The sequence below is a fragment of the Solanum stenotomum genome, chromosome 11, assembly GCF_019186545.1.
Source record: "Solanum stenotomum isolate F172 chromosome 11, ASM1918654v1, whole genome shotgun sequence".
Taxonomy (NCBI): Eukaryota; Viridiplantae; Streptophyta; class Magnoliopsida; order Solanales; family Solanaceae; genus Solanum; species Solanum stenotomum.
In genome coordinates, this window is record NC_064292.1 from 51,076,521 (window position 1) to 51,098,500 (window position 21,980).

At 35.1% G+C, this 21,980-nt stretch overlaps 2 protein-coding genes across 18 annotated transcripts in view; one reads left to right on the forward strand and one right to left on the reverse strand.

Moving 5' to 3' along the window:
- Positions 1-21,980, reverse strand: part of LOC125844329 (rust resistance kinase Lr10-like) — a 368,189-nt gene that overhangs the window by 285,423 nt on the left and 60,786 nt on the right. The window contains exons 1-3 of one of the 15 annotated variants that reach the window (XM_049523638.1): positions 13,861-14,598; positions 13,751-13,771; positions 8,686-10,523 (exon numbers count right to left, since the gene is read on the reverse strand). The exons of 13 other annotated variants lie outside the window; for them this stretch is intronic. In XM_049523638.1, the coding sequence (XP_049379595.1) occupies positions 9,592-10,523; positions 13,751-13,771; positions 13,861-14,542 (1,635 nt within the window). In that variant the 5' untranslated portion in view covers positions 14,543-14,598 and the 3' untranslated portion in view covers positions 8,686-9,591. Of the gene's footprint in view, positions 1-8,685; positions 10,524-13,750; positions 13,772-13,860; positions 14,599-21,980 lie in introns of those variants that run through there. One more of the 15 variants, XM_049523639.1, reaches the window with a different exon arrangement.
- LOC125844332 (beta-D-glucosyl crocetin beta-1,6-glucosyltransferase-like) overlaps positions 1-21,980 on the forward strand; it is a 219,857-nt gene that overhangs the window by 139,673 nt on the left and 58,204 nt on the right. Inside the window, exon 3 of one of the 3 annotated variants that reach the window (XM_049523642.1) lies at positions 3,570-3,988. The exons of the other annotated variants lie outside the window; for them this stretch is intronic. Within the exon in view, the coding sequence (XP_049379599.1) occupies positions 3,570-3,798 (229 nt within the window). The 3' untranslated portion in view covers positions 3,799-3,988. Of the gene's footprint in view, positions 1-3,569; positions 3,989-21,980 lie in introns of those variants that run through there. 3 annotated transcript variants of the gene reach the window in all.

Genomic DNA, 21,980 nt, shown 5'->3' on the forward strand with positions numbered 1-21,980 from the left:
TCACGCTTAGATCGATTCCCGATCTCTAGTTCAACAGAATTAGTGGTGAGTCCTCATTCTCTGAGGACAATAGTCATGAGTTTCTGTTCAGTATTTTAGTCCTTTAGTTTCAGTTTAGCTAGACTTAGTTGGGGCCTGTCCTAGCAGTTCTAGTAAGTTAAAAGCTATTTGCAAACATACTTAGATTCAACTTAGTATTGAGTTAATATCTTCTTTGTATTAAACTCATCAGTTTTCATATATCTCAGTTATAGTATTTGGGTATTCCCCATCTTTTCATTTTATTTATGATTTAGCTTCCGCATTCGTTTATTATCTTTAGTATGCTCATGATCATGCCAACAGGGTTAGCTTGGGACCACTTGTGGTCCTAGGTCCCGTGTCCGCATCTCGAGGGTAGTCTCGGAGGGTGACAAACTTGGTATCAGAGCACTAGGTTTAAGTGTACTAGGATGTCTGAAAAACCGCACTAGGTAGAGTCCTTTTCATGGATGTGTAGTGCGCACCACATCTAATGAGAGGGAGGCTACAAAGTGTCTTAGCGCTTTATAGCTACAGTTTTGATATTTGCGCTTATATTTGCTATGGAGCATCTAATTTGTATAGATCGCAGATATCTGATTTGTATAAAGTCATGGCGATTTGTATAAATCGGGCGTCTATAACTAAGAAAATTGTGGTTTTATATGAATATGTTCCTTGTGTTAGGTTAGAGTAGCGAGCGAGATTAGGAGAGAGAGGAGAGATGCGAGCGAGAGAGGGCAGAGAGTGGAGAGAGGTGAATTGTATATGTACATCGGTTAGATAATTGTATATATGTAGCTACTATGTATATGTATCAATTATTGTTTTGTATATCTGCATAATATTTGAATTTGTATACAATAAAATCGAGTTAATATACAATTGAATCGAGTTAAAACATTTGTATTTGTATATCAAATCTCTCTCTCACTTTATACAAACACAAATTGTACATTGTAATTGTATAATTTGTGTCTGTATAAGCGAGAGAAAGAGAGAGAAAGACAAAAGAGAACTGAGCAGAGGGAGATTTGTATTAGTATAATTATAAGTGTATAGGACGGAAAAATTTATATTTGTATATACAATCCCTCTCGCTTTATACAATTGTGTTTGTATAAAAGTGAGAGAGGCAAGGGAGAAAACTGAGAGTGGCTAGCGAGATTCAGGGGAGAGAGGCGAGAATGGTAAAGCGTTTGCTACGAATTAGAATTAAATGAAACTGTAGCCATATCATTTATTTTGAATTAATAATTTGCTATAATGCACAATTTTCCCTATAAATAAAGCCATGAAATAATATACAACACGTACTCAACTAGCTCACAACCAAGTTGAGCACCTAATAATAATCTATTTACAATGTACTCTTTACATACTTTATGCGTATCAATTTATGTGATATAATTTGCATTGACATAAAAAAATTTAAAAAAAACTAAAAATATACATACAAGATTTTTTTTACAAATTTACCTAAAAATAGTTCTTTTTAGAGATAATGATCAAAAACACACTTGAACTATCACTTTTCGCAAGCTTTACACCCCTAATATCAGCTATTTTCTTTTTCCTAAATTATAAACTATCATTATCCAAGTACTAAAAAGATACACATCAAATATCCGTTGTTCCCTTTTGCTATTCAAAGGATAGTGATTAATCCAAATAGTAAACATGAATAACTTATAGTTAAGGTGTGTTTTAATATATTGATGATGATAGTTATAAAAATTAAATTAAAAGAAACATTTGATAACTAAGGTATGATATTGACTTGAAAAACCTCTAATTCAAATATTTTTCGACCATTAACTATTCTTTTAATCTACTTAATTATAGTCTTATAGATACTCTCTCTACGCACTAGTAAAAGTTTTCATTACCTATAAAGTCACCTCTTTTAAATGTGCCTAAATTTTCTACTTTAATATTCTAAATAAAACAATCACACAAGTGGTCACTTTGCATTAAATTTTGCTAGGTCTACATTCGATTTTTTTTCTATAAAAAAGGGCGACCAATTACTCTCTCCGTCCCATTTTATATATCATCCTTTTCTGTAAATAGTTGATCCATAATATTTGTCATTTCATAAAATCAATGCATAAATTATCATATTATTCCTTTTTTTTGCCCTTGAGTTCCAAAAAAATTAAATAAGGGTAGAAGGGTAAAGTTACATCATTTCTTAATGCAAGTGCAAAGTAAGAATGTGACATATAAAATGGGATGGAAGGAGTACTTACTTTACTTTGGTAATTTTTCTTCCGTCTTTAATCAGATATCTCAGATTTAAACTTTATTGGTACACGTAGTCAACTTTTATCATAAAGTCATCACACTTTCATTTAATAAATAAAGATAGCCAATGTCACCAACACCACAAAGAGCTCCTCTCTCATCCTTCTTTCACTCTAGAGAAAAACAAAGCATACCATGGCTACTTTAAGGGTATTGATGTTCCCATTTTTGGCTTATGGACACATCTCTCCATATCTAAATGTAGCTAAGAAACTCGCGGACAGAGGATTCTTGATTTACTTCTGTTCTACACCGATAAATCTCAAATCCACCATCAAGAAAATCCCTGAAAAGTATGCTGATTCGATTCAGCTTATCGAACTTCACTTACCAGAATTACTCGAACTTCCTCCTCATTACCATACTACCAATGGTCTCCCACCCAATCTCAATCACATCCTTCAAAAAGCCCTGAAAATGTCCAAACCAAACTTTACAAAAATCTTGGAAAATCTGAAACCTGATTTGGTGATTTATGACATATTGCTGCAATGGGCTAAACGTGTCGCGAATGAAAACAACATTCCAGCAGTTAAGCTTGTAACTTCGGGTGCAGCTGTGTTTTCATATTTTTTCAACATACTGAGCAAGCCAGAGGTTGAATTCCCTTTCCCTGCTATTTATCTCAGGAAAATTGAGCAAGTAAGATTGAGTGAAATGGTGGCTAAATCTAATAAAGAGGAAGAACCTGATGATGGAGATCGTCTAGCTGATGGAAATATGCAAATCATGTTGATGAGTACTTCTAGAACTATAGAAGCCAAATATATTGATTATTGCCTTGAATTGAGCAATTGGAAAGTTGTTCCAGTTGGTCCACCAGTCCAAGATCCAATCACTAATGACGCGGACGATAAGGAGCTCATCGATTGGCTAGGAACAAAAGATGAGAATTCAACTGTTTTTGTCTCCTTTGGGACTGAGTATTTCTTGTCAAAAGAAGATATGGAAGAAGTAGCTTTCGGGTTGGAGTTAAGTAATGTTAATTTCATATGGGTTGTAAGATTTCCAAAAGGGGAAAAGCGAAATCTTGAAGATGCTTTACCAAAAGGTTTTCTTGAAAGAATTGGAGAAAGGGGAAAATTTTTGGACAAATTCGCACCACAACTAAGAATTCTAAATCATACGAGTACCGGAGGATTTATAAGTCATTGTGATTGGAATTCAGTAATGGAAAGTATAGATTTTGGGGTTCCTATAATTGCCATGCCTATGCATCTTGATCAACCAATGAATGCTAGGTTGATCGTAGAATTGGGAGTTGCGGTGGAGATTGTTAGAGATGATGATGGGAAAATTCACAAAGAAGAAATCGCGGAAACTCTTAAAGGTGTCATAATAGGGAAAACAGGGGAAAATTTGAGGGCTAAAGCGAGAGATATAAGCAAGAATTTAAAATCTATAAGAGATGAAGAGATGAATGCTGCTGCTCAAGAGCTAATTCAACTTTGTAGGAATAGTAATAAGTGAATCTTATGATTCAATTAACAAAATAATATTGTATGTAAGGTGTTTTCGTTTGTCTTCAAAATATATTGAGGTTGAAATAATGAGAAAAACATAGAATACCATTTAGGATGCCAAGTAGGATGCGTGTGTCTATTTGTTCAACTTTATACATGTTTAAGTTTCTACGCATAAATGTTAATTGAGGCCAAATTAAAGGGCATTTTTTTGTATTATGTCTATAATATAACTAGTACAATAATAACAACATTCTTTGTCCCAAACATTGTTGGGTTGGCTATGTTTATTTCACATAATCATTACATCAACTATAATCAATTAGCATAAATGTCTGCCTCAACGGGATTATCTAACAAAGCTATTGAATCAGATGAAAATGTCGTAGAACTTCCCATGATCTGATGAACAATCGGTTGAGATTGAAGAGGCTGAGGAGGTACTTCTAGCACTTCAACTTCGCCTTCAAGCATTTCTACTACTTTACTCATTGAAGGGCGTTGTATCGGATTTGTTTGTATACACCATAATTGTAACAAGAGGAACTTTGTATTAAAGATGAACTAGTTGCAGGTCACAGGAGGGACCTGTTCCTCTTCTTCTGGGAATAACAAGAAGCAAAACAAAGGAAAAAGGAAGAAAAGGAAGGTTCCAGATCTATTCTAAGCAACTAAAAGAAAAGCAAGTTCATCCCTGCCTTCTTTAGTGAAATCTGCCACTACTTATACTACTCTAGTAGCTATTACTCATGCTCTTTTGCTATCAGAGTCTGTTTCCCTTTTGCATCTGGGACCACGTAGTGGTCCAGGTATTGTGGCACTCGTTTGTACCTGGTACTACGTCTGTTGTTGTCCAACTTGTCCTGTGGAGTCATTACATTGCCGCCCTCATGGAGAAGAACCTTGTCCTCAAGGTTCAAGTGAGGAAACTGCTGCAAGAGGGTATATGAGTCCTCCCAAGTTGCATCTTCAATAGGCAAACCTACCCATTTGACAAGGCATTGAGGCACCTTGCGTGCCCCTTTGGTAGCATCTCTCTTCTTTAAAATAGCTTCAGGTGTAAGTGTGACAGAGGGAGTTTGGTCTAACAATTCAATAGGTGAAATCTGATTAGTTGGTTTGCCGATACACTTACGTAGCACTGAAACATGGAACACAGGATGGATTCGAGAAGAAGGTGGCAGATCGAGTTTATAAGCCACATCACCAATGCGTTGAATGATCTGAAAGGGCCCAAAGAAACGCCTGCTCAATTTGGAATGGCGTTGCAGACGAACTGAAAGCTGCCTATATGGTCGAAGACGGACATACACCCAATCACCAATATCAAAGATCACCTCCCTACGACCTTTGTCAGCTTGAAACTTCATCCTATCTTGAGCCTGCAGTAAATTAGACTTCAACACAGCCAATGTTTCATCGCGTTGGCGCAAAGAACCCGAAATTGTAGGATTGGAAGTGCTGTCTAACACAAAACGAGAGACAATAGGAGGAGGCCGGCCATAGACTGCCTCAAAAGGAGTCATCTTGGAGCTGTGTTGGTATGAAGTATTGTACCAAAATTCTGCCCAGGGAAGAAGAGGTACCCATGTAGAAGGAGTATCTGTAGCAAAACAACGGAGATACATTTCAAGGCATTTGTTCAGTGACTCTGTTTGGCCATCCGTTTGTGGATGATAAGCAGAACTCTTGGCCAAATGAGTACCCTGGAGTTTGTTAATTTCCGTCCAAAATTCAGAGATGAAAATGGGATCGCGGTCAGATACGATTTTGGTAAGAAAACCATGTAACCAGACAAATTCTTGGACAAAGACTTCTGCTACTTTTTGACTGGTAAAATTTGCAGATAGAGCAATAAAATGTCCATACTTCGACAATCTATCTACAATCACCAAGATCACAGTGCGCCCCTGAGATGATGGAAGGCCTGTAATAAAGTCCATGGAAATTTCAGCAAAAATCTCAGAAGGAATCGGCAAGGGAGACAGTAATCCCGCAGGTTTCAGTTGTGAATTCTTCATCTGCTGACAAATTTGACATTCAGAGACAAATTTCTTGACATCAGATCGCATGCCAACCCAATAAAAATTTGAAGACAGTCAATGAAATGTGCGAGCGATGCCCGCATGACCTCCAATTTTGGAAGCATGAAATTCTTCCAATAGCATTAGACGCAAAGATGCATCCTTGGGAATAACCAGGCGATTCTTGAATAAAAGGAGACCTTCCTGAAAGGAGAATGAGGACATAAAATCTGGAGCATTCAACAATTTTTGTTGGAGAGCTAATAATTCCTCATTGGATTTGTTCAACGCCTTAAGCTTATCAACCAAAGCTATTTCAGTGATGGCCAAAGATAACGCAAAACAGGCAGGAACGCGAGATAAAGCATCGGCAGCAGAATTTAATTTGCCTGGGCGAAAGCGTATCTCGAAATCATACCCAATTAATTTGCTAAGCCAACGCTGTTGTTCAGGGGTCTGGATAACCTGACTTGTGAGGGCTTTCAAAGGTTGCTGATCAGTTAAAATGGTAAAACGACGGCCCAATAAGTATTGACGCCACTTTTGAACAGCCTGCGTTATGGCAAACATTTCATGATTGTAAGTAGAAGCAGCTTGCATCCTTGAAGATAATTTTTGGCTGAAGAATGTGATTGGGTGACTGTCTTGGCAAAGAACTGCACCAATGCTAGTACCTGACGCATCTGTTTCTACCACAAAATCCTTGGAAAAATCAAGCAGGAATAAAACAGGGACAGAGCCAAGAGCCTCTTTCAATTTGGCAAAAGCAACAGAAGCCTTATCGGACCATACAAATGAGTCCTTTTTCAGAAGATCAGTGAGAGGTGAAGCTAACTGGGCATATCCTTTGACAAAACGGCGATAGTACCCCGTTAAACCCAGAAAGGCACGGACATCCTTTATAGATGAAGGCAAAGGCCAAGAAACGATAGCAGTGATCTTCTCAGGGTCAACTTGTAAGCCTTTTTCAGAGAGAATATGACCCAAGTAAGAAATGGAAGACTGCCCAAATTGGCATTTTGATTGCTTTACCACCAAAGAATTTTGTCGGAGAAGATCAAAGACTGATCTAAGGTGTCGTAAGTGATCCTGCCAAGACGTGCTATAAACTAGGATGTCATCGAAGAAAACAAGGACAAATTGGCGTAGAAATGGCTTAAAAATGGAATTCATGGTTGATTGAAGAGTAGATAGAGCATTCGAAAGACCAAATGGCATCACAGTAAATTCATAATGGCCTTCATGAGTTCGAAATGCGGTCTTTTCAATATCTGGGGGATGGAGGCAAATTTGATGGTATCCGGCTAATAAGTCCAACTTAGAGAATACACAAGCATTGTGCAATTCATCAAAAAGTTCATCGACGGTTGGGATTGGAAATCTATCCTTAACAGTGATAGCATTAAGTGCCCTGTAGTCCACACAAAAGCGCCAAGTACCATCCTTCTTACGCACTAACAACACTGGTGAAGAATATGGACTCGAGCTGGGACGAATTACTCCCGACTTGAGCATCTCAGAAACAAGCCTTTCAATTTCAGCTTTTAGGAAGTGGGGGTAACGATATGGCCGGACATTTACAGGATTGGCTCCTGGCAAGAGGGGAATGCGACGATCTTGTGGTCGTTGAGGTGGTAAAGAGGACGGGGGATGAAAAATCTCTGGAAAAGAATTTAGAAGAGTGGCTAAGTCAGGGGGGTGGTGGCATGGTGATATGAGGGTAGGAGATTGAAGATCTAGACGGAGAAAATATGAAATGGAATCTGTCTTAGTGAAGCGCCTGAGAGTGGACATATTAATTTGGGCAGGAGAGGGGGCAGGATCACCTTGCCATCGGTGATTTTTCTTGTCCAGTGTAAACTCAAAAGTACGATTGACATAGTCCGTCAAACATGGACCTAATGTGGCCAACCAAGTAACTCCAAGGACCAAATCCGAACCATGCATGTCAATAATAAAGAAGTCTGTGACAAAGGAGAAGCCCTGAATGGTGAGTGCTACACCACGAACGACACCCAAACATCGTAGTTCTTGGCCATTTCCGACCATAACTGAAAAACCCGAAGAAGGTTCTACAAGTAATTTGAGTGCTTTGGCAGCACGAGGCTGAATAAAATTGTGTGTGCTACCTCCGTCAAGGAGAATCTGCACAGAGAGGCCTTTGATAAATGTAGTGACACGAATCGTAGAGGGATGAGGGCCACCGAACAAGGCATGATAACTGATGCTAAGTAGAGAAGGGTTTCCAATGGTGGTATCTGGAGGTGGTGAATCTGATGGGGGGGAGACAAGTCAGAAGGAGAGTCCTCTGTAGTATCATCATCGGCAAGAAGTAAAAAGAGTTGAGGGATGGATGAACATTTATGACCCTTGTGATATTTTTCATCACAATTGAAACAAAGGTTAAGTTCACGTTTTCGTTGAAGCTCTGTCGGCGTTAGCTTCCTGAATGATGTACGACCAACACCTGGAATAGATGCTGTCGGGGCTGAGGAGCTTGAAGAAAGGGTCGGATTTTTAGGGCTAGGAGAGGTGTGGAAAGAAAATGGGCTGGCAGGAATTTTTGACGGATAGTTGGGCCAGGTCGTCGTCCCAGTTTGGGCCAACTTTTTTTGCTCTTGCAAAAAGGCCAGACTAATTGCTTCATTGAGGTCCGCGGGTCGAAAAGCCAGAACATCTGATTTAATATCAGGGTGAAGTCCAGAGGTAAAAAAATGCTTCATTAAAGGCGGCGATACATCAGAGGTACGATTGGCCAGTTTCTCAAATTGAGAAAGATAGTCACGAACGGAGGTTTGCATCTGTAGTTTTGCCAACAAGCTTTCTGGTGCCTCCATTGATTTAGACCCAAAACGAGTAACAAGAGCCCTAAGAAAGTGGTCCCATCCACAGAGTTGGTGGTTCCGGTACATCCACTGATACCAATCTCGTGCATCTCCCTCTAGAAAGAAAGAGCATACATTCAAGCGTTGTTCATCTGGAACATTATAAGTGTCAAAATACTGATGAGCTTGGAAAGCCCAACTCTCTGCGTTGGTTCCATCAAACTTAGCTAAGTCAATCGGTGCCGGTTTATCACGTCGAAATGGATTAAGGCCATGGGGTGGAACTGGAAGCACCTGGTGTACTGGGGGTTGCCGATTCAGTGTGGGTGGTGGGTGAGTATGCTGATAAAAAGTTTGTGGAAGTGGCACAGATGATTGACCTAAAACTGAAGAAGGGCTACCAGCGACTAGAGATGGCGCCGGCGACGAAGGACGCAACGAAGCCAGTTGAGTTACAATATCTTGTAAGGCAGTGTTGATGGACTCCACGGCTTTAGCATGGCCAACAGATTGTTCTTGAAGTTGTTTCACAGCCTCATCAAGAGATTTGAGGCGAGTATTGTGTGCACCATCACCCATGGTAGAAGGAGGGACAATGAAAGCACCAAATGTAACAAGAGGAACTTTGTATTAAAGATGAACTAGTTGCAGGTCACAGGAGGGACCTGTTCCTCTTCTTCTGGGAATAACAAGAAGCAAAACAAAGGAAAAAGGAAGAAAAGGGAGGTTCCAGATCTATTCTAAGCAACTAAAAGAAAAGCAAGTTCATCCCTGCCTTCTTTAGTGAAATCTGCCACTACTTATACTACTCTAGTAGCTATTACTCATGCTCTTTTGCTATCAGAGTCTGTTTCCCTTTTGCATCTGGGACCACGTAGTGGTCCAGGTATTGTGGCACTCGTTTGTACCTGGTACTACGTCTGTTGTTGTCCAACTTGTCCTGTGGAGTCATTACAATAATGCAATCAAACTCAGCTTCCTAGCAATCTTCTTTTCATCATCGTTCGCTCCTTCATCCACCACAATCTCTTTCCCTTTGTTGAACTTATCGTAAATATTATAAGGAAAGTATTGGCTGGAATGCTCTTCATTTGCAACTTCATTTCTCTTCAAGTCCAACATTTCCATTAGCAGCATTCCGAAGCTGTAAACATCAGCTTTGTATGAGATTGCTCCAATGCTTCTGCTGATCAACTCTGGAGCAACATATCCAATCGTTCCACGAGCAGCCGTGAGAGTCACAATGCTCTTATCTGTTGGATATAATTTCGCAAGGCCAAAGTCAGAAATCTTGGGAATGAAATTCTCATCCAAAAGAATGTTGTGTGGTTTGATGTCAAAATGCAAAATTCGTACATCACAGCCTCGATGCAAATACCCAATTCCTCGAGCCACTCCAAGAATAATGTCATACTTCCTCTGCCAACTTAACAGAGGACTTCCTTCTTGACTCGTGCTGATGTACTTATCAAGTGATCCGTTGGGCATGAAGTCGTAAACAAGAGCACGCTTTGTTCCCTCAACGCAATACCCCACGAGTCCAACCACGTTGACATGATGAATCCTTCCAATGGTAGCTACTTCATTCATGAAATCTTGCCCACCGGCTTTAGGCTTGCTCAACATCTTCAATGCTGTATCTCTTCCACTTTGAAGCTTTCCTTTGTACACAGTTCCGTAACCTCCCTCGCCTAATTTCTCTTTGAATCCTCTGGTCATTCTCTTTATGTTGGAGTAATTATATCTGATTGGCATGAAATTGTTCTGTGTTTGCAAAAAGCCTTCAATCGTATCATACATTGACAAATGCCTCCTTTTGAATTTGTACACGAGAAATGCAATTACCAACGGAAGGCCGATCACAAATTTTGCTACCAAATACACTGCACGTTTGAGAAATCATAGAAAGTAACTTCCCCTTAGGCCAACAAAACATAGAAATGATAAGGAGATAGAAGGCTATGTTTTCAGAAATATTGCTATTAACAGCTTTCTATACTTAACACTATAAGGTACACAATCTTTACTTATATCATCATGACGTATAAAGGATTCGAAGAAATTAGTTATTTCTATTAACATCTTTACTAATAATTTTATATTTCGAATTTTTGTGTCGTGCTCACTTTTATGCCATTTAAACACATGATCAATGGAATGATAAGTTTTGTGCAGCCAAATAACATACAGCTTAATGAAGGGATATATAAGTAATAAGAGCTTACTCGGGAAAAGCAGAGGTAGCGTGTAACATCCGACAATTTGAAATAGCTTTGAAGATGCTTAGGATTGGAAATTTTCATTTTTTTTGGAAAGAATTTTAAAGTTTTGGAAATTTTGGCTAAGTATGGAAAATGTGAATTTTTGGCCAACTTTGAACAGCCATAAATTCTATCTCAGGATGAGTTAGGTGGAATTCCAGTTATGGTTGCAAAGTTCGTGGAATGATCTTTCTAACGCCACCGAGTTTGCTCAATTCCGAGTCCGTATGAGCGAGTTATGGCCATTGAAAGTTGGGTAGTTTGCAAGGAATCCGTCCGGGAATCATTAAGGGCATTTTGGTCTTTTCCCTAGCCTTTTATTTTGGTTATATAAATGTGTTAGGCTGATCATGTTGATCAGTTTTACCATTTTAAAGGAAGTGAGAGTGAGGGTTTTGAGAGAAGAAGAAGAGAAGAAGAGGAGAAGAGGAGATCAAGCAAGGAGATCATCGTGGATTTTCGTCGGGGGTGATCCCTACCAAGGTATGTGAGCTTTTAGTGTTGGGTGATCCTTTCCCCCACATGCCAAACTCGTTTTATTTTCGAGAAAAGATGGATTGTGTTTGTTGAAGTTGTGAGTTGTTGTGGTTGAAGTTGTTAGAGTTGTTAAAGTTGTTAGTTGTTGAAATTATTGTTGGTATTGTTGTTGGTTGTGAGGTTGAGATTCTTGATGATTTGGGACTTGTTTCCGGTTGGGGTTTTGAGTTGAAATCTATTGAATGTTGAGGGATTTTATGTTTCTAAGTGATTGGGGTTGGAACCCTTGAAGTTAGAGAGTTTAGAGTTGGAAAAAAAATGAAGGAGAAAAGTCGGGCTTCTTACATGAAACAAGTCCGTGTCGCGGACTTGTTCCCTCTGTGAACAAAATCTGCTCCGCGTCGCGGACAGGACGCGGACTCCACTGTTTTCAGAATTTATTCTCAAAGATTTTCTTAAGTTTAGTTGTTCCAAATCATTCCTAAATCATTCCTAAACATCATGAGGTCCTTCCAAACACCAATCAAGTCCTTGAACCCATAATCCAATTCAAGTGAGTTAGGATCAAAGTCAAGTGAAGTTAGTTTCCGATTCAAGTGAAGTCAAGCTTAGAAGTTAAGTAAGTCCAAGCAAGTCTTTAAAGCTTTTCGAGAGTCTTCATTAAACGTTTTAACTTCATTCTAAGGCTCAAGTTCCTAGTTAAGTATAGAGTTTCAAGTCAAGCAAAGAGTATATAGAGTTTCAAGCTAAGTAAAGAGTTTCAAGTTTCAAGTTTAGTAAAGAGTAAAGAGCATATAGTTTCAAGTCGAGTAAAGAGTATCGAGTTTCGAGTTAAGTCAAGAGTCAAGAGTTGAGTTCATTTCTCAAAAAGTAATTAGGGAACTAAGTATTTCCCAAGGAAGTTATAAGTGTTTTCACATCTAAGTTGAGAGGAAACAGAGATTTTCAAAAGAGTTTTGAGAAGTTTGAGCACTATCTCTTTTAAAAATAAAAGATGAGTTTTTCAAAAGAGTTTCTAAAATATGATTAGATATGACAAATCGAGTATGTCATCAATGTTTAAACAGTATGGTCTCTAGATATACCATCAATGTTTAAGCAGTATGAATATCCCGAGTCATCAATGATCATATAAAAAATATGGTTTTGATTTGTTCTTTTTAGAAAGAGTTTTCAAGTGCCTTCGGGCTAAGTTTTGAGTAATTATCTCAACTAAAGAAAGATGTGTTTAAAACACTTATGAGCTAAAGTATTTTTGGGAGTAGTCTTGAGCACCGAGTTGGGGACACGAGTTCATATTAACTCAACTCTCCATAAGAACCATGTAGCCAAACATGGGATTTCTCGGATCATACTTTTTAGATGATCACGAAAGTTAAGCTAGTGGATCCATTAAGCAAAAGTTAAAGTAAGGTCCTATATCGATGGCAAGGTATAGGATGGTCCTTGGGCAACGTGAGGTAAAACGTTGTATCACCACTTAGTTTCATAGTGGTGGTTATCGGTTAGAGAAACTCCCACAGCAGTAAAAAGAGCTTGGTTCCTCGATAAGTTCTGCTTAGTATGGATGGGGGTATGGGACTTCATTCATGCATTGCACAAGTAGACTTTGAGAGGAAGCATGGTATTTTCATGATATTATAAATATGATTTTTACGTCATGTTTTAATAGTTTCAAAGGCTTTATATATTGCATGTGTCTCATTGCTTATATTAAGTTCAGTTATTCTTGAGTTGTACAGAGCCAAGGTAAGTTCTCTTTTGTATCCCTTTTCAAGCTTAAGTTGTTTTTAGCGGTCCAGCTCGCATACTCGTACATTCCATGTACTGATGCCAGTTGGCCTGCATCGTTTTATGATGCAGACGCAGGTACCCAGGATCAGCATTCTGCACGCCGTTGATCCAGTGAGCACTCTAGAGTCAGGGGTGAGCCTCATTGCTTCCAGAGGGCTCAGTTATTTTGTTCTCTTAGTTTTGTTTATTAGGGTGTTGCGGGGTCTGTCCCAACATCCATCTAAGTATTTTAGAGGCTTCATAGACAGTCAGTCAGTTAGTTTTGAGTCTCTTATCTATGTATATATGTAAGTATTCTATTTTGAGACTCGAGTTGCCTTTTTGGCCAGATATGTATCATTTAAGTTGTTTATGTCTCTGCATAGCATTGAGTTATTCCGCTGAGTTAAGAAAGCCAGGCCAAGGGTTCGCTTGGGGCCAGCAATGGTCTCCGAGTGCCGGTCCCGCCCAGGGTGTAGGCTCGGGGCGTGACATAGCGTCAGACTGCTGATCCCTGGTTTGATTAAAGTGCAAAATATTTAGAATGAGAGATCAATGGAGAATTAAAAGCATATGTAGAGAAAAGTTTGAGTACTCACTGAGAATCATTAAAGCAACACCTACAAAGACATGAAGAAATCAAATTGTAGTGAGTGAATCCATTGTTTTCCTAATAAAGGAGAAAATCATATATAGTTGAAGTCGTTACTTATCCTTTCATCGAAACCCGGATAATAGAGCTCAAAGCCATAAAGGATTGCTTGATGAAAATCAGAAAGGGAAATGTTGATCTCTGCATCTTTAATATTAGGCCATGAGGTAAAGCCTATAAATTCTGCTCTGCATCCATCACTCACTTCAGAGACATTCATTTCTCCAATCTTTAAATAAGTGTATCTGCTTAATTTGCAGCCACTAATTTCCACAAATGTCGAAGAATTATTAACAGCAAACGGACAGTTGAACATGAAGATGGGCTCAGCTATTGTTTTATAATATCCATTAGTATACGTATATGATTTAAAGATTCTATTGTATTGGTTGAAATTAAGCTGAGGTCTGAAAGAGCATAGATCATCTTGTTCTTGTGTTTGTAAAGTTGGATCTACCAGGTGAATTGTCCGATTATCATAGCCGATGCCTTGAACGTGCAACTTTTTGGAGAATAACCATATAACTGTTTGGTTACCTTCACAAGCTAATTCAAATTCTTGATATTCTCCGCAATATTCTGGATCGGTGTTTAAACGAAAAGGGTAGTGTATGTTACGGATATCGCCACAAGCAGAAGGAGGACAGTAGTGTTTGCTCTTCCGAGCATGGCATGTTTGCAGAAAGATGATTTGAAGGATTAATGTAAAGTATTTAAGCTGAGAGTTTCCTTTAGACATTTGTGTATTACTCAGGTTCAGCTGAGACTTCACAATTATTGTTGAGTAAATGCAATTATTGATGGGAAAGTTGCAAGTTGATGAAGGGCCCTCATGAGGAAGACTTTGACGTTTACCAATTTATTAGTGAGGGAGATGGATATGTCATGTTTCCCCCACATGCCAAACACACCTTTTGCTCAAACTGTGTATTTGTGTTGAACGGTTCTGACTTTATATATTTATTTATAGGCATAATACATAAATATATCTTTTAACTTGACCTCATTTTATATTTATGTCCTCTAACTTAGGGTGTGCACAAGTATACACTTGAACTTGTGTAAAGTTGAACAAATAGACATATGTGTCCTACATGACAATTTGGGTCCTATGTGGTGTCCTATGTGTATTATATATACATCACGTAGGACTCATGTGTCTATTTGTTCTAGTTTATAAAAGTTTAAGGACCCGTTTGGTAGGCGGTATTAGATAAAATAATCCATGGATTAAAATTTAATCCATCTAATACATTGGTTACTTTATTTAATTTAATCCACGGATTGCTTATCCACCATATGTGGTCTTATCTTATCCCTAGAAAATGGAGGGATAACTAATCCAAGGTTTAACAAACCTCAGATAAGATCCCTAAATGACTAAACTATCCCCTTATTCCTTTTCCTAAATTTCTTTTGTAATTTAATTTCCTTTTTATTTATATTGAAATGGTTATAAATGTTCTTTTTTAATTCTCCAAATTCGTTTTTGTGTAATTTAATGATTTCACTAAAAAAAAATTCTCCATTTTTCTTGACTTTTTTTATTCAAGATAGTTTGTCAATTAACCACTTAAACTATTTATTTTTATTTTTATTTTAAAAAAAAACAAGCTTTAGGTATTGAACAATTTAAGTAGTCTTAAATCTATGTTAAGTTTAAGATATACTTGACCAACAAAAAATTAGAAATACACCGTGCCATTAGTGATCTCCTTAGTGGTACATCACACCTTAAAATTAATAACAATTTTATGTATATATATATACACATATTTGACTTAACTTGTTAAATGGAATAGAAAATCCAACAAAAAAAATAATATTGTCCGGCGGTTATCTACTTTGACTCAATTACATGAAATTAACAATCTCATAATTACACAAGATTAAGTGGAAAGTAATGAACCAAACACTTGACAAAAAATAATCCCTACATTACTAATCCATGCGTTACTAATTTCTGCATTACTAATCCCTGCATTGTCAATGTTTGTACCAAACGACTCCTAAGTGTTTACTTGTGCAAACTCAAAGTTAAAGGGTATAAATGTAAATTGAACAAGTAGGCACACATGTCTTACGTGACATAATACACATAGAACGCCATGTAGGACACAAAATTGTCATGTAGGACGAATGTGTCTATTTGTTCAATTTTATACAAGTTTAAGTGTCTACTTGTGCACACTCAAAGTTAAAGGTCATAGTTACCAACTGAAGTCAAGTTAAGGATCGTGTTTATATATTATGCCAATAATAATATCATTGTTACGAGTTATGACTTTAATTATTGAAAAAAAGGGGAAAAAAATCTCTCTCTATATATAAAGGAGGAGCATAGAGAAGGTGATGTGGCACCTTTCTATGGCCTCCATTCATATTTACCCATTTTCTCTTTTTTTGAGCATTTTTCTTTAGTTTATTATTTATTTATTTTAAACATCTCATAAAGACTTTATACTCAATTACTCAACTTTTCATCTCCCACTATAATATATCTTCTTTATTAGATATAATGTGCATATATTCATAACTCTCTTAATTTTCAACTTTTCATATTCATAACCTTCTCCACTATAATATATATCTTCTTTATTAGATATAATATGCTATAGTTATAACTCTCATAATTTCCAACTTTTCATATTCATAACCCTTAAATATTAATTATGAAAGTTAAGATACCTTATGATATTCCTCCATTATTTTCTATATGAATTCATATTTTGTTTCATTCTACCCAAAGTTACCCTTCATTTTCACTATAGTATCATATTTATGCTTTTGTTTGGCTTGAAAAAGAAGAAAGCTTTTGAATAGTGATAGGCTTGTGAAGTGATATTGACAAGAGCTTAGATAATTATGCGTTGATTTCCTTTTCCTTCTATTTTTTAATGATATGTTTATTGTACTATTTCTTTTTTCTCTTTTTTTTTTCTTATGTATCTCTATGATGCCTCTTAAATTTATTTTTTATATGAAGAAAGCTTTTGAATAGTGATTGATTTGTGAAGTAAATATCAACAAGAGTGATGCCTCTTTGCTTTTATTTGATTTGAAGAAAAAAAAAGCTCATCAATATTGATAGGTTCGTGAAGTGGATATGAAAATTTTTTAGACAATTATGTATTGATTTTATTTTTCCTTCTATTGTAAATTTTAATGATTAAAGTCGCATTGATATGTGTATTGTATTATTTCTTTCTTTCTTTCTTGTGAATCTTTATGATGCTTTTTATGTATAATTTTTATAGGAACTTCTTATTGTTGTAAGTCTATAATTTCTTTTAGTTCAAATTAGTATTATAAAATACTAGAGTAGATCCTAATGAGATATCACTTCCTCACGAATTTATCTTAGTTATATTTGAAATTTTGCTATAAATACAAATCAAGTTTAAAATTTATAAATCTTTTCTCTTGGTTCAAATTAGTAACTTAATTATGTTAAAATTCTGATACTAATCAAATTTTAAAATTTATAATTAATTGCTTAAAAGAAATAAAATTTAATAAAGTAATTTTTTATTTGTTGTTTATTACGTAAGTTCTTAAAGCTACCGATAAATATGCTTGCATAAAAAGTTTAAAAGATAAATATAAATAACATGGATGGAGAGATGATGCGGTAATTCTAAAGAAGTTTATATACACAAAGAAGAAACATTTATATTATTTGAAATAATTGAGACAATATATGCATAAAAAGTTAAAAGATAAATATAAATAACATGGAGGGAGAAATGATGCGGTAATTCTAAAAAAAGCTTATATACACAAAGAAGAAACATTTATATTATTTGAAATAATTGGGACACAATCATAGTTATTGATATTATAAAGAAAGAGTATAACTTACGTTTTCATCATATGGTCAAGTTGTATTGTTTATTATTTTTCTACAAAATTCAATTCATTAAACATAATTACATTTCATATTTGGTTAGAAAAGGGCGGAAAAGATCAAAATGAATAAAGTTAAATTTAACAACACAAATGAATAACATAAAGTATTAACTAAGTATAAGTTTGTTTTATACTGAGGGATTATAAATTAGTACTAGATTTATCTCTAAAATTCAAAAATAAGAAGATGATGTATGTATATTTAGTCAAATATATATTGTATCTGAATTAATAGCCTAAATATAGAATAAATATGAGAAGAGGGCATTTTGGGTCACCATTGTTTGAGTTCATTTTGGCTTACATGCTCATAATGTTTTGAAATTTTAATAACAATTAGTTGACTGACTTTCTAAGAACAAGAATGTTAATTATATCTTTTCACGTTATAAAAATCATTATTCTTCGTTAAAGTTAATTGGTACGTAGAAGTTTTAAAACATTACTTACTATTTAATTGTAACCATTACTTATTTACATTAAAAGTATATTAATTATATTTAACAACCCCAGTATATATAATCTATTCTTTAAAAGTATATTTATTTATTTCTTCTTCTAATGTTTTTTTTTTTACTTTGAAAAATAGTGTATTTATGTTATTTATTTTAAAATCATGATAAATTACAAGAGGTTCTTTTACTTCTAAAGAAGATGATTACATGGAAAAAAATTATATATTTTTTCTATGGAACCAAATTATACATCTATAAATTTATAGAAAGGTATAATATAATTATCTTATATTCTTTTTTTATGTAAGAAAGAAACTCTTAAAAATTATTTAAAATTTCAACTAAAATTATTAAATATACATAAATATACACTCTTTATATGTATAATATCTCTTCTATTCAAATAATATTTAGTAAATTATTTGTGTTTTTGATGACCACGCGAAATGCGGATGTATTCACTAGTATACAATTAATGCACAAGCTCCTTTATATATCGACTTCCACAAAGCGATCATCCTTCATTTTATTTTTTTAGTCAAATTAAAACATGAATATACTAACTATATAACGTGTAATTTTTTGATGACATACCAAAATAGTATAGTGGCAAATTATTGTTGAACGGAGAAAGTAAAATTTTAAAAAACTATTCCCTCTGTCCAACTATAGTTATCCATTATACATACTATTTTGGGATGTCCAACCGTGCTTGTCCACTTTATGAAATCAATGAATAATTTTACACTTAATTCCTAATTTATCTTTATCATTAATTATAGTTATTTTTTTATTATATTTTTTAAGACATTGTATTTATTATATTAAAAGGATAATATAGTAAAATTATTCTTTTATTTATATATAGTTTTTGTTGGACGGTGGAAGTAATGTGATCATTTATAGAAAGTCATTGGTTTTTGTATTTTTCACATACATTGTTGTCATCACTGTTTGGGGAATTGAGTAATGTGTATTTTTCGATGAGCTTTTAATGTAAAAGTTTTAACGTATTTGTGTAGATGATTCCCTTTTGTCCTCATCTGTCTTATGTATTTAATAGTAAAGGAAAAAATTTCAAATATGTCATGAACTTTAAGAAAACAAAGGCTCATTTGTGTGATTGATTAAAAGTTTGACTCATCTATATTTTTTTTGTTTCAGAAAAAATTCATCTATGTCATTATTTGTTAATTGAAAACAATTTTGATGTTGCAATTTTATTCCGTATACGTGGTGTTGATACCCAATTTTGGGCCTCCACAATATACATTAATTATTGAGCTTCTTAAATTTCAAGCAATTTAAAATAATTAGTGTTATACAAGTTTAAGAAAAATAAAATAATTTGCAAATTATTTTAAATAGTTTCGTCACTTTTATAATTTTTAAAATATATATAGTATACTTTATAAATATTTGAAAGTCATCTCAAAAGATTTTTACATTTTAAAACTAAATATTTTATTAATTTAGTTTAGTTTGAATTATAGTAATTTTTAGTTAATTAGTTTAATTATCTTAGATTTGAACCAATTATTTTATTTCGCTAAAATTAAGAAGCTCATTAATTAGTTTTAATAATTCAATCTTAATTAGATTTCGGCCAAAGTTGCAAATTAAATTCAATATGACTATACCTTATTTGCAATTTTAGCCTTTTCTTTTACTTCTTTTTTTTAAGCCTTTGAGAAACCAATTTGGGCCCTCTTACTCACATTTCCAGCAGCCCACTCCCATTTCCTTTCAATTCACAGCCCAATAACAATACATCAGTAACCCACCAAAACAGACCCATTCAACAATACAAAAAATAACCAACAACGTACAACTACAAAAACCCAACCCCACTCCCAGCGTCTTCCCCAAAACTTGAGCAGAAACCCAGCAACATCAGCGATTCCAGCAGCCCAAATCGCGACCAGAAACGAGCCATCAGCCCAGAAAAACGTACAGCAGGCAGCAGGCACACGTCTGTCTCACTTTCCCCTTCCGAAATGAGTCAAAATCTAAAAAAAAAAGATGTTTAGCCGAAAAGGTGAAAGGAATTTATGGGGTTTGAATTTCAAATGGTCCCTTGTCCTCACCCTAAAATCATCCGTTTTCCCTCCTAAAATCTTCCCCAATTTTGGTTTTAAATAGCCCTTTGTTCTTCATTGCAGGGGAGGGGGGGAACTTTTCTTTGAAAGAAAACGGAGTGAGAAAAGAGGAGTCGATACAGGGAGTTGGTTTTTCTTTGCGAAAGTTATATGCTTAAGAATTTTTGAATTGTTCTTGACGAAAAAAGAAAAAAAAAGAAAATTCTTTTACTCGAAGTTGGTTCGAATTTCTGGTTTGGTCGTTTGAATTGAAGGTCGAATCTAAGGTTGTGTGGAAGGCGTGCTGATCCTCTGCTTGTCGTCGTTCCAGCTTTGCTACCCGAAAAAAGGTAACACTCCTCCCCTCATCTGTATCTTATTCCGATTTCGTATTTATAAATTCAAGTTCCAACGGACTAAGGTGTACAGGTTGAAAAGGGTGAAGTTGGAAGATTTAACACAGGGTCGAAGATGAAATACATGTTTCGGATGTTGTATACATGTGGTATACAATGGTATACGTTGAATGTATACAAATTCCCAAAGGCAAAATAGGGGCCCAAAACCTTAAGTGATTTCCAACAGGCCCAAGTGGAGAAAAAATGGGCCCAAAGTCCATTTGAAATGCAGTAGAATAAAGGAACGTTTAAATGGGCCCAAGCGCATTACTTGGACCAAATTTAGACTTAGGACAAGTGGGCCAAAAACCCAATTTAATTGAATTTGGGCCAAAGCCCAAATCTAATTATTTTCTTTCCCTCTCTTATTATTTTATATTGTATTATTTGACTAACTTTGATTATCTTATGGTTCAATTTAATTAAATTCCCCAAGATAACCATTTTATTATATATATATATATATATATATATATATATATATATATATATTTATATTTATATTTAAATTAAAATATGTAGATTTCGTACTTGGTCTTAATTCTATTATTTGTCTCGTCACTTAAGTTAATTCTCCTTAGAAAAACCCCATTTAGTCCTGTTTCCCTTAAGATAAATAGAAATGATAATAATAATAATAGTAATAAATAAATTAGTTAAAATAAATAAGTTTTTTTACCTAATTAAAATTTAAAAAATAAGTTTTTTTTTACTTAGTCAAAATTTCAAATTAGTTAAAATAAATGAGTCATTTTACTTAGTTAAAATTTCAAAATTAATCAAAATCATTTTTAGTCAAATCGCCGGTCAACCGCAAGTTAGCGGGCATTCCGAGGGCCTAACACCTTCTCAGAATGTACATTGAACTTCGAACCCTTTTATTTTCAATTGATTTTATCTGTTTAAATCTTTTGAAAAACTTATTTTTTTTTTTTGATTTTTTACTAAAAAATTAAGTGGCGACTCTGTTCTTTTGGAAATTCAATTTCTCTTAAACCATAAGTTTGACCGATTTTTCAAAAAAACCAAGTCATTTTTCTTTTATTTATATTTTAGAGTAAAACAGAATGGCGACTTCTGCTGGGGACTTAATTAAGTTCTAACCATAAGATTTGACTTATTTGACTGATTGTTATTAATTGCTGATTTGCACTAAATGTGTTTAAATTGATATAACTGTCATTGCATTTCATGACATATTCTCTCGTATGTATAGTATATTAAAGGATGGTTTTGTGGAACCGCAATCGGACTTTTTATACTCAACCCTTTTTCGGAACGATCGGCAATTTATTGGTTCGTTATGCGTCCCATGATTGTCGTGAATTCCAGCCTAA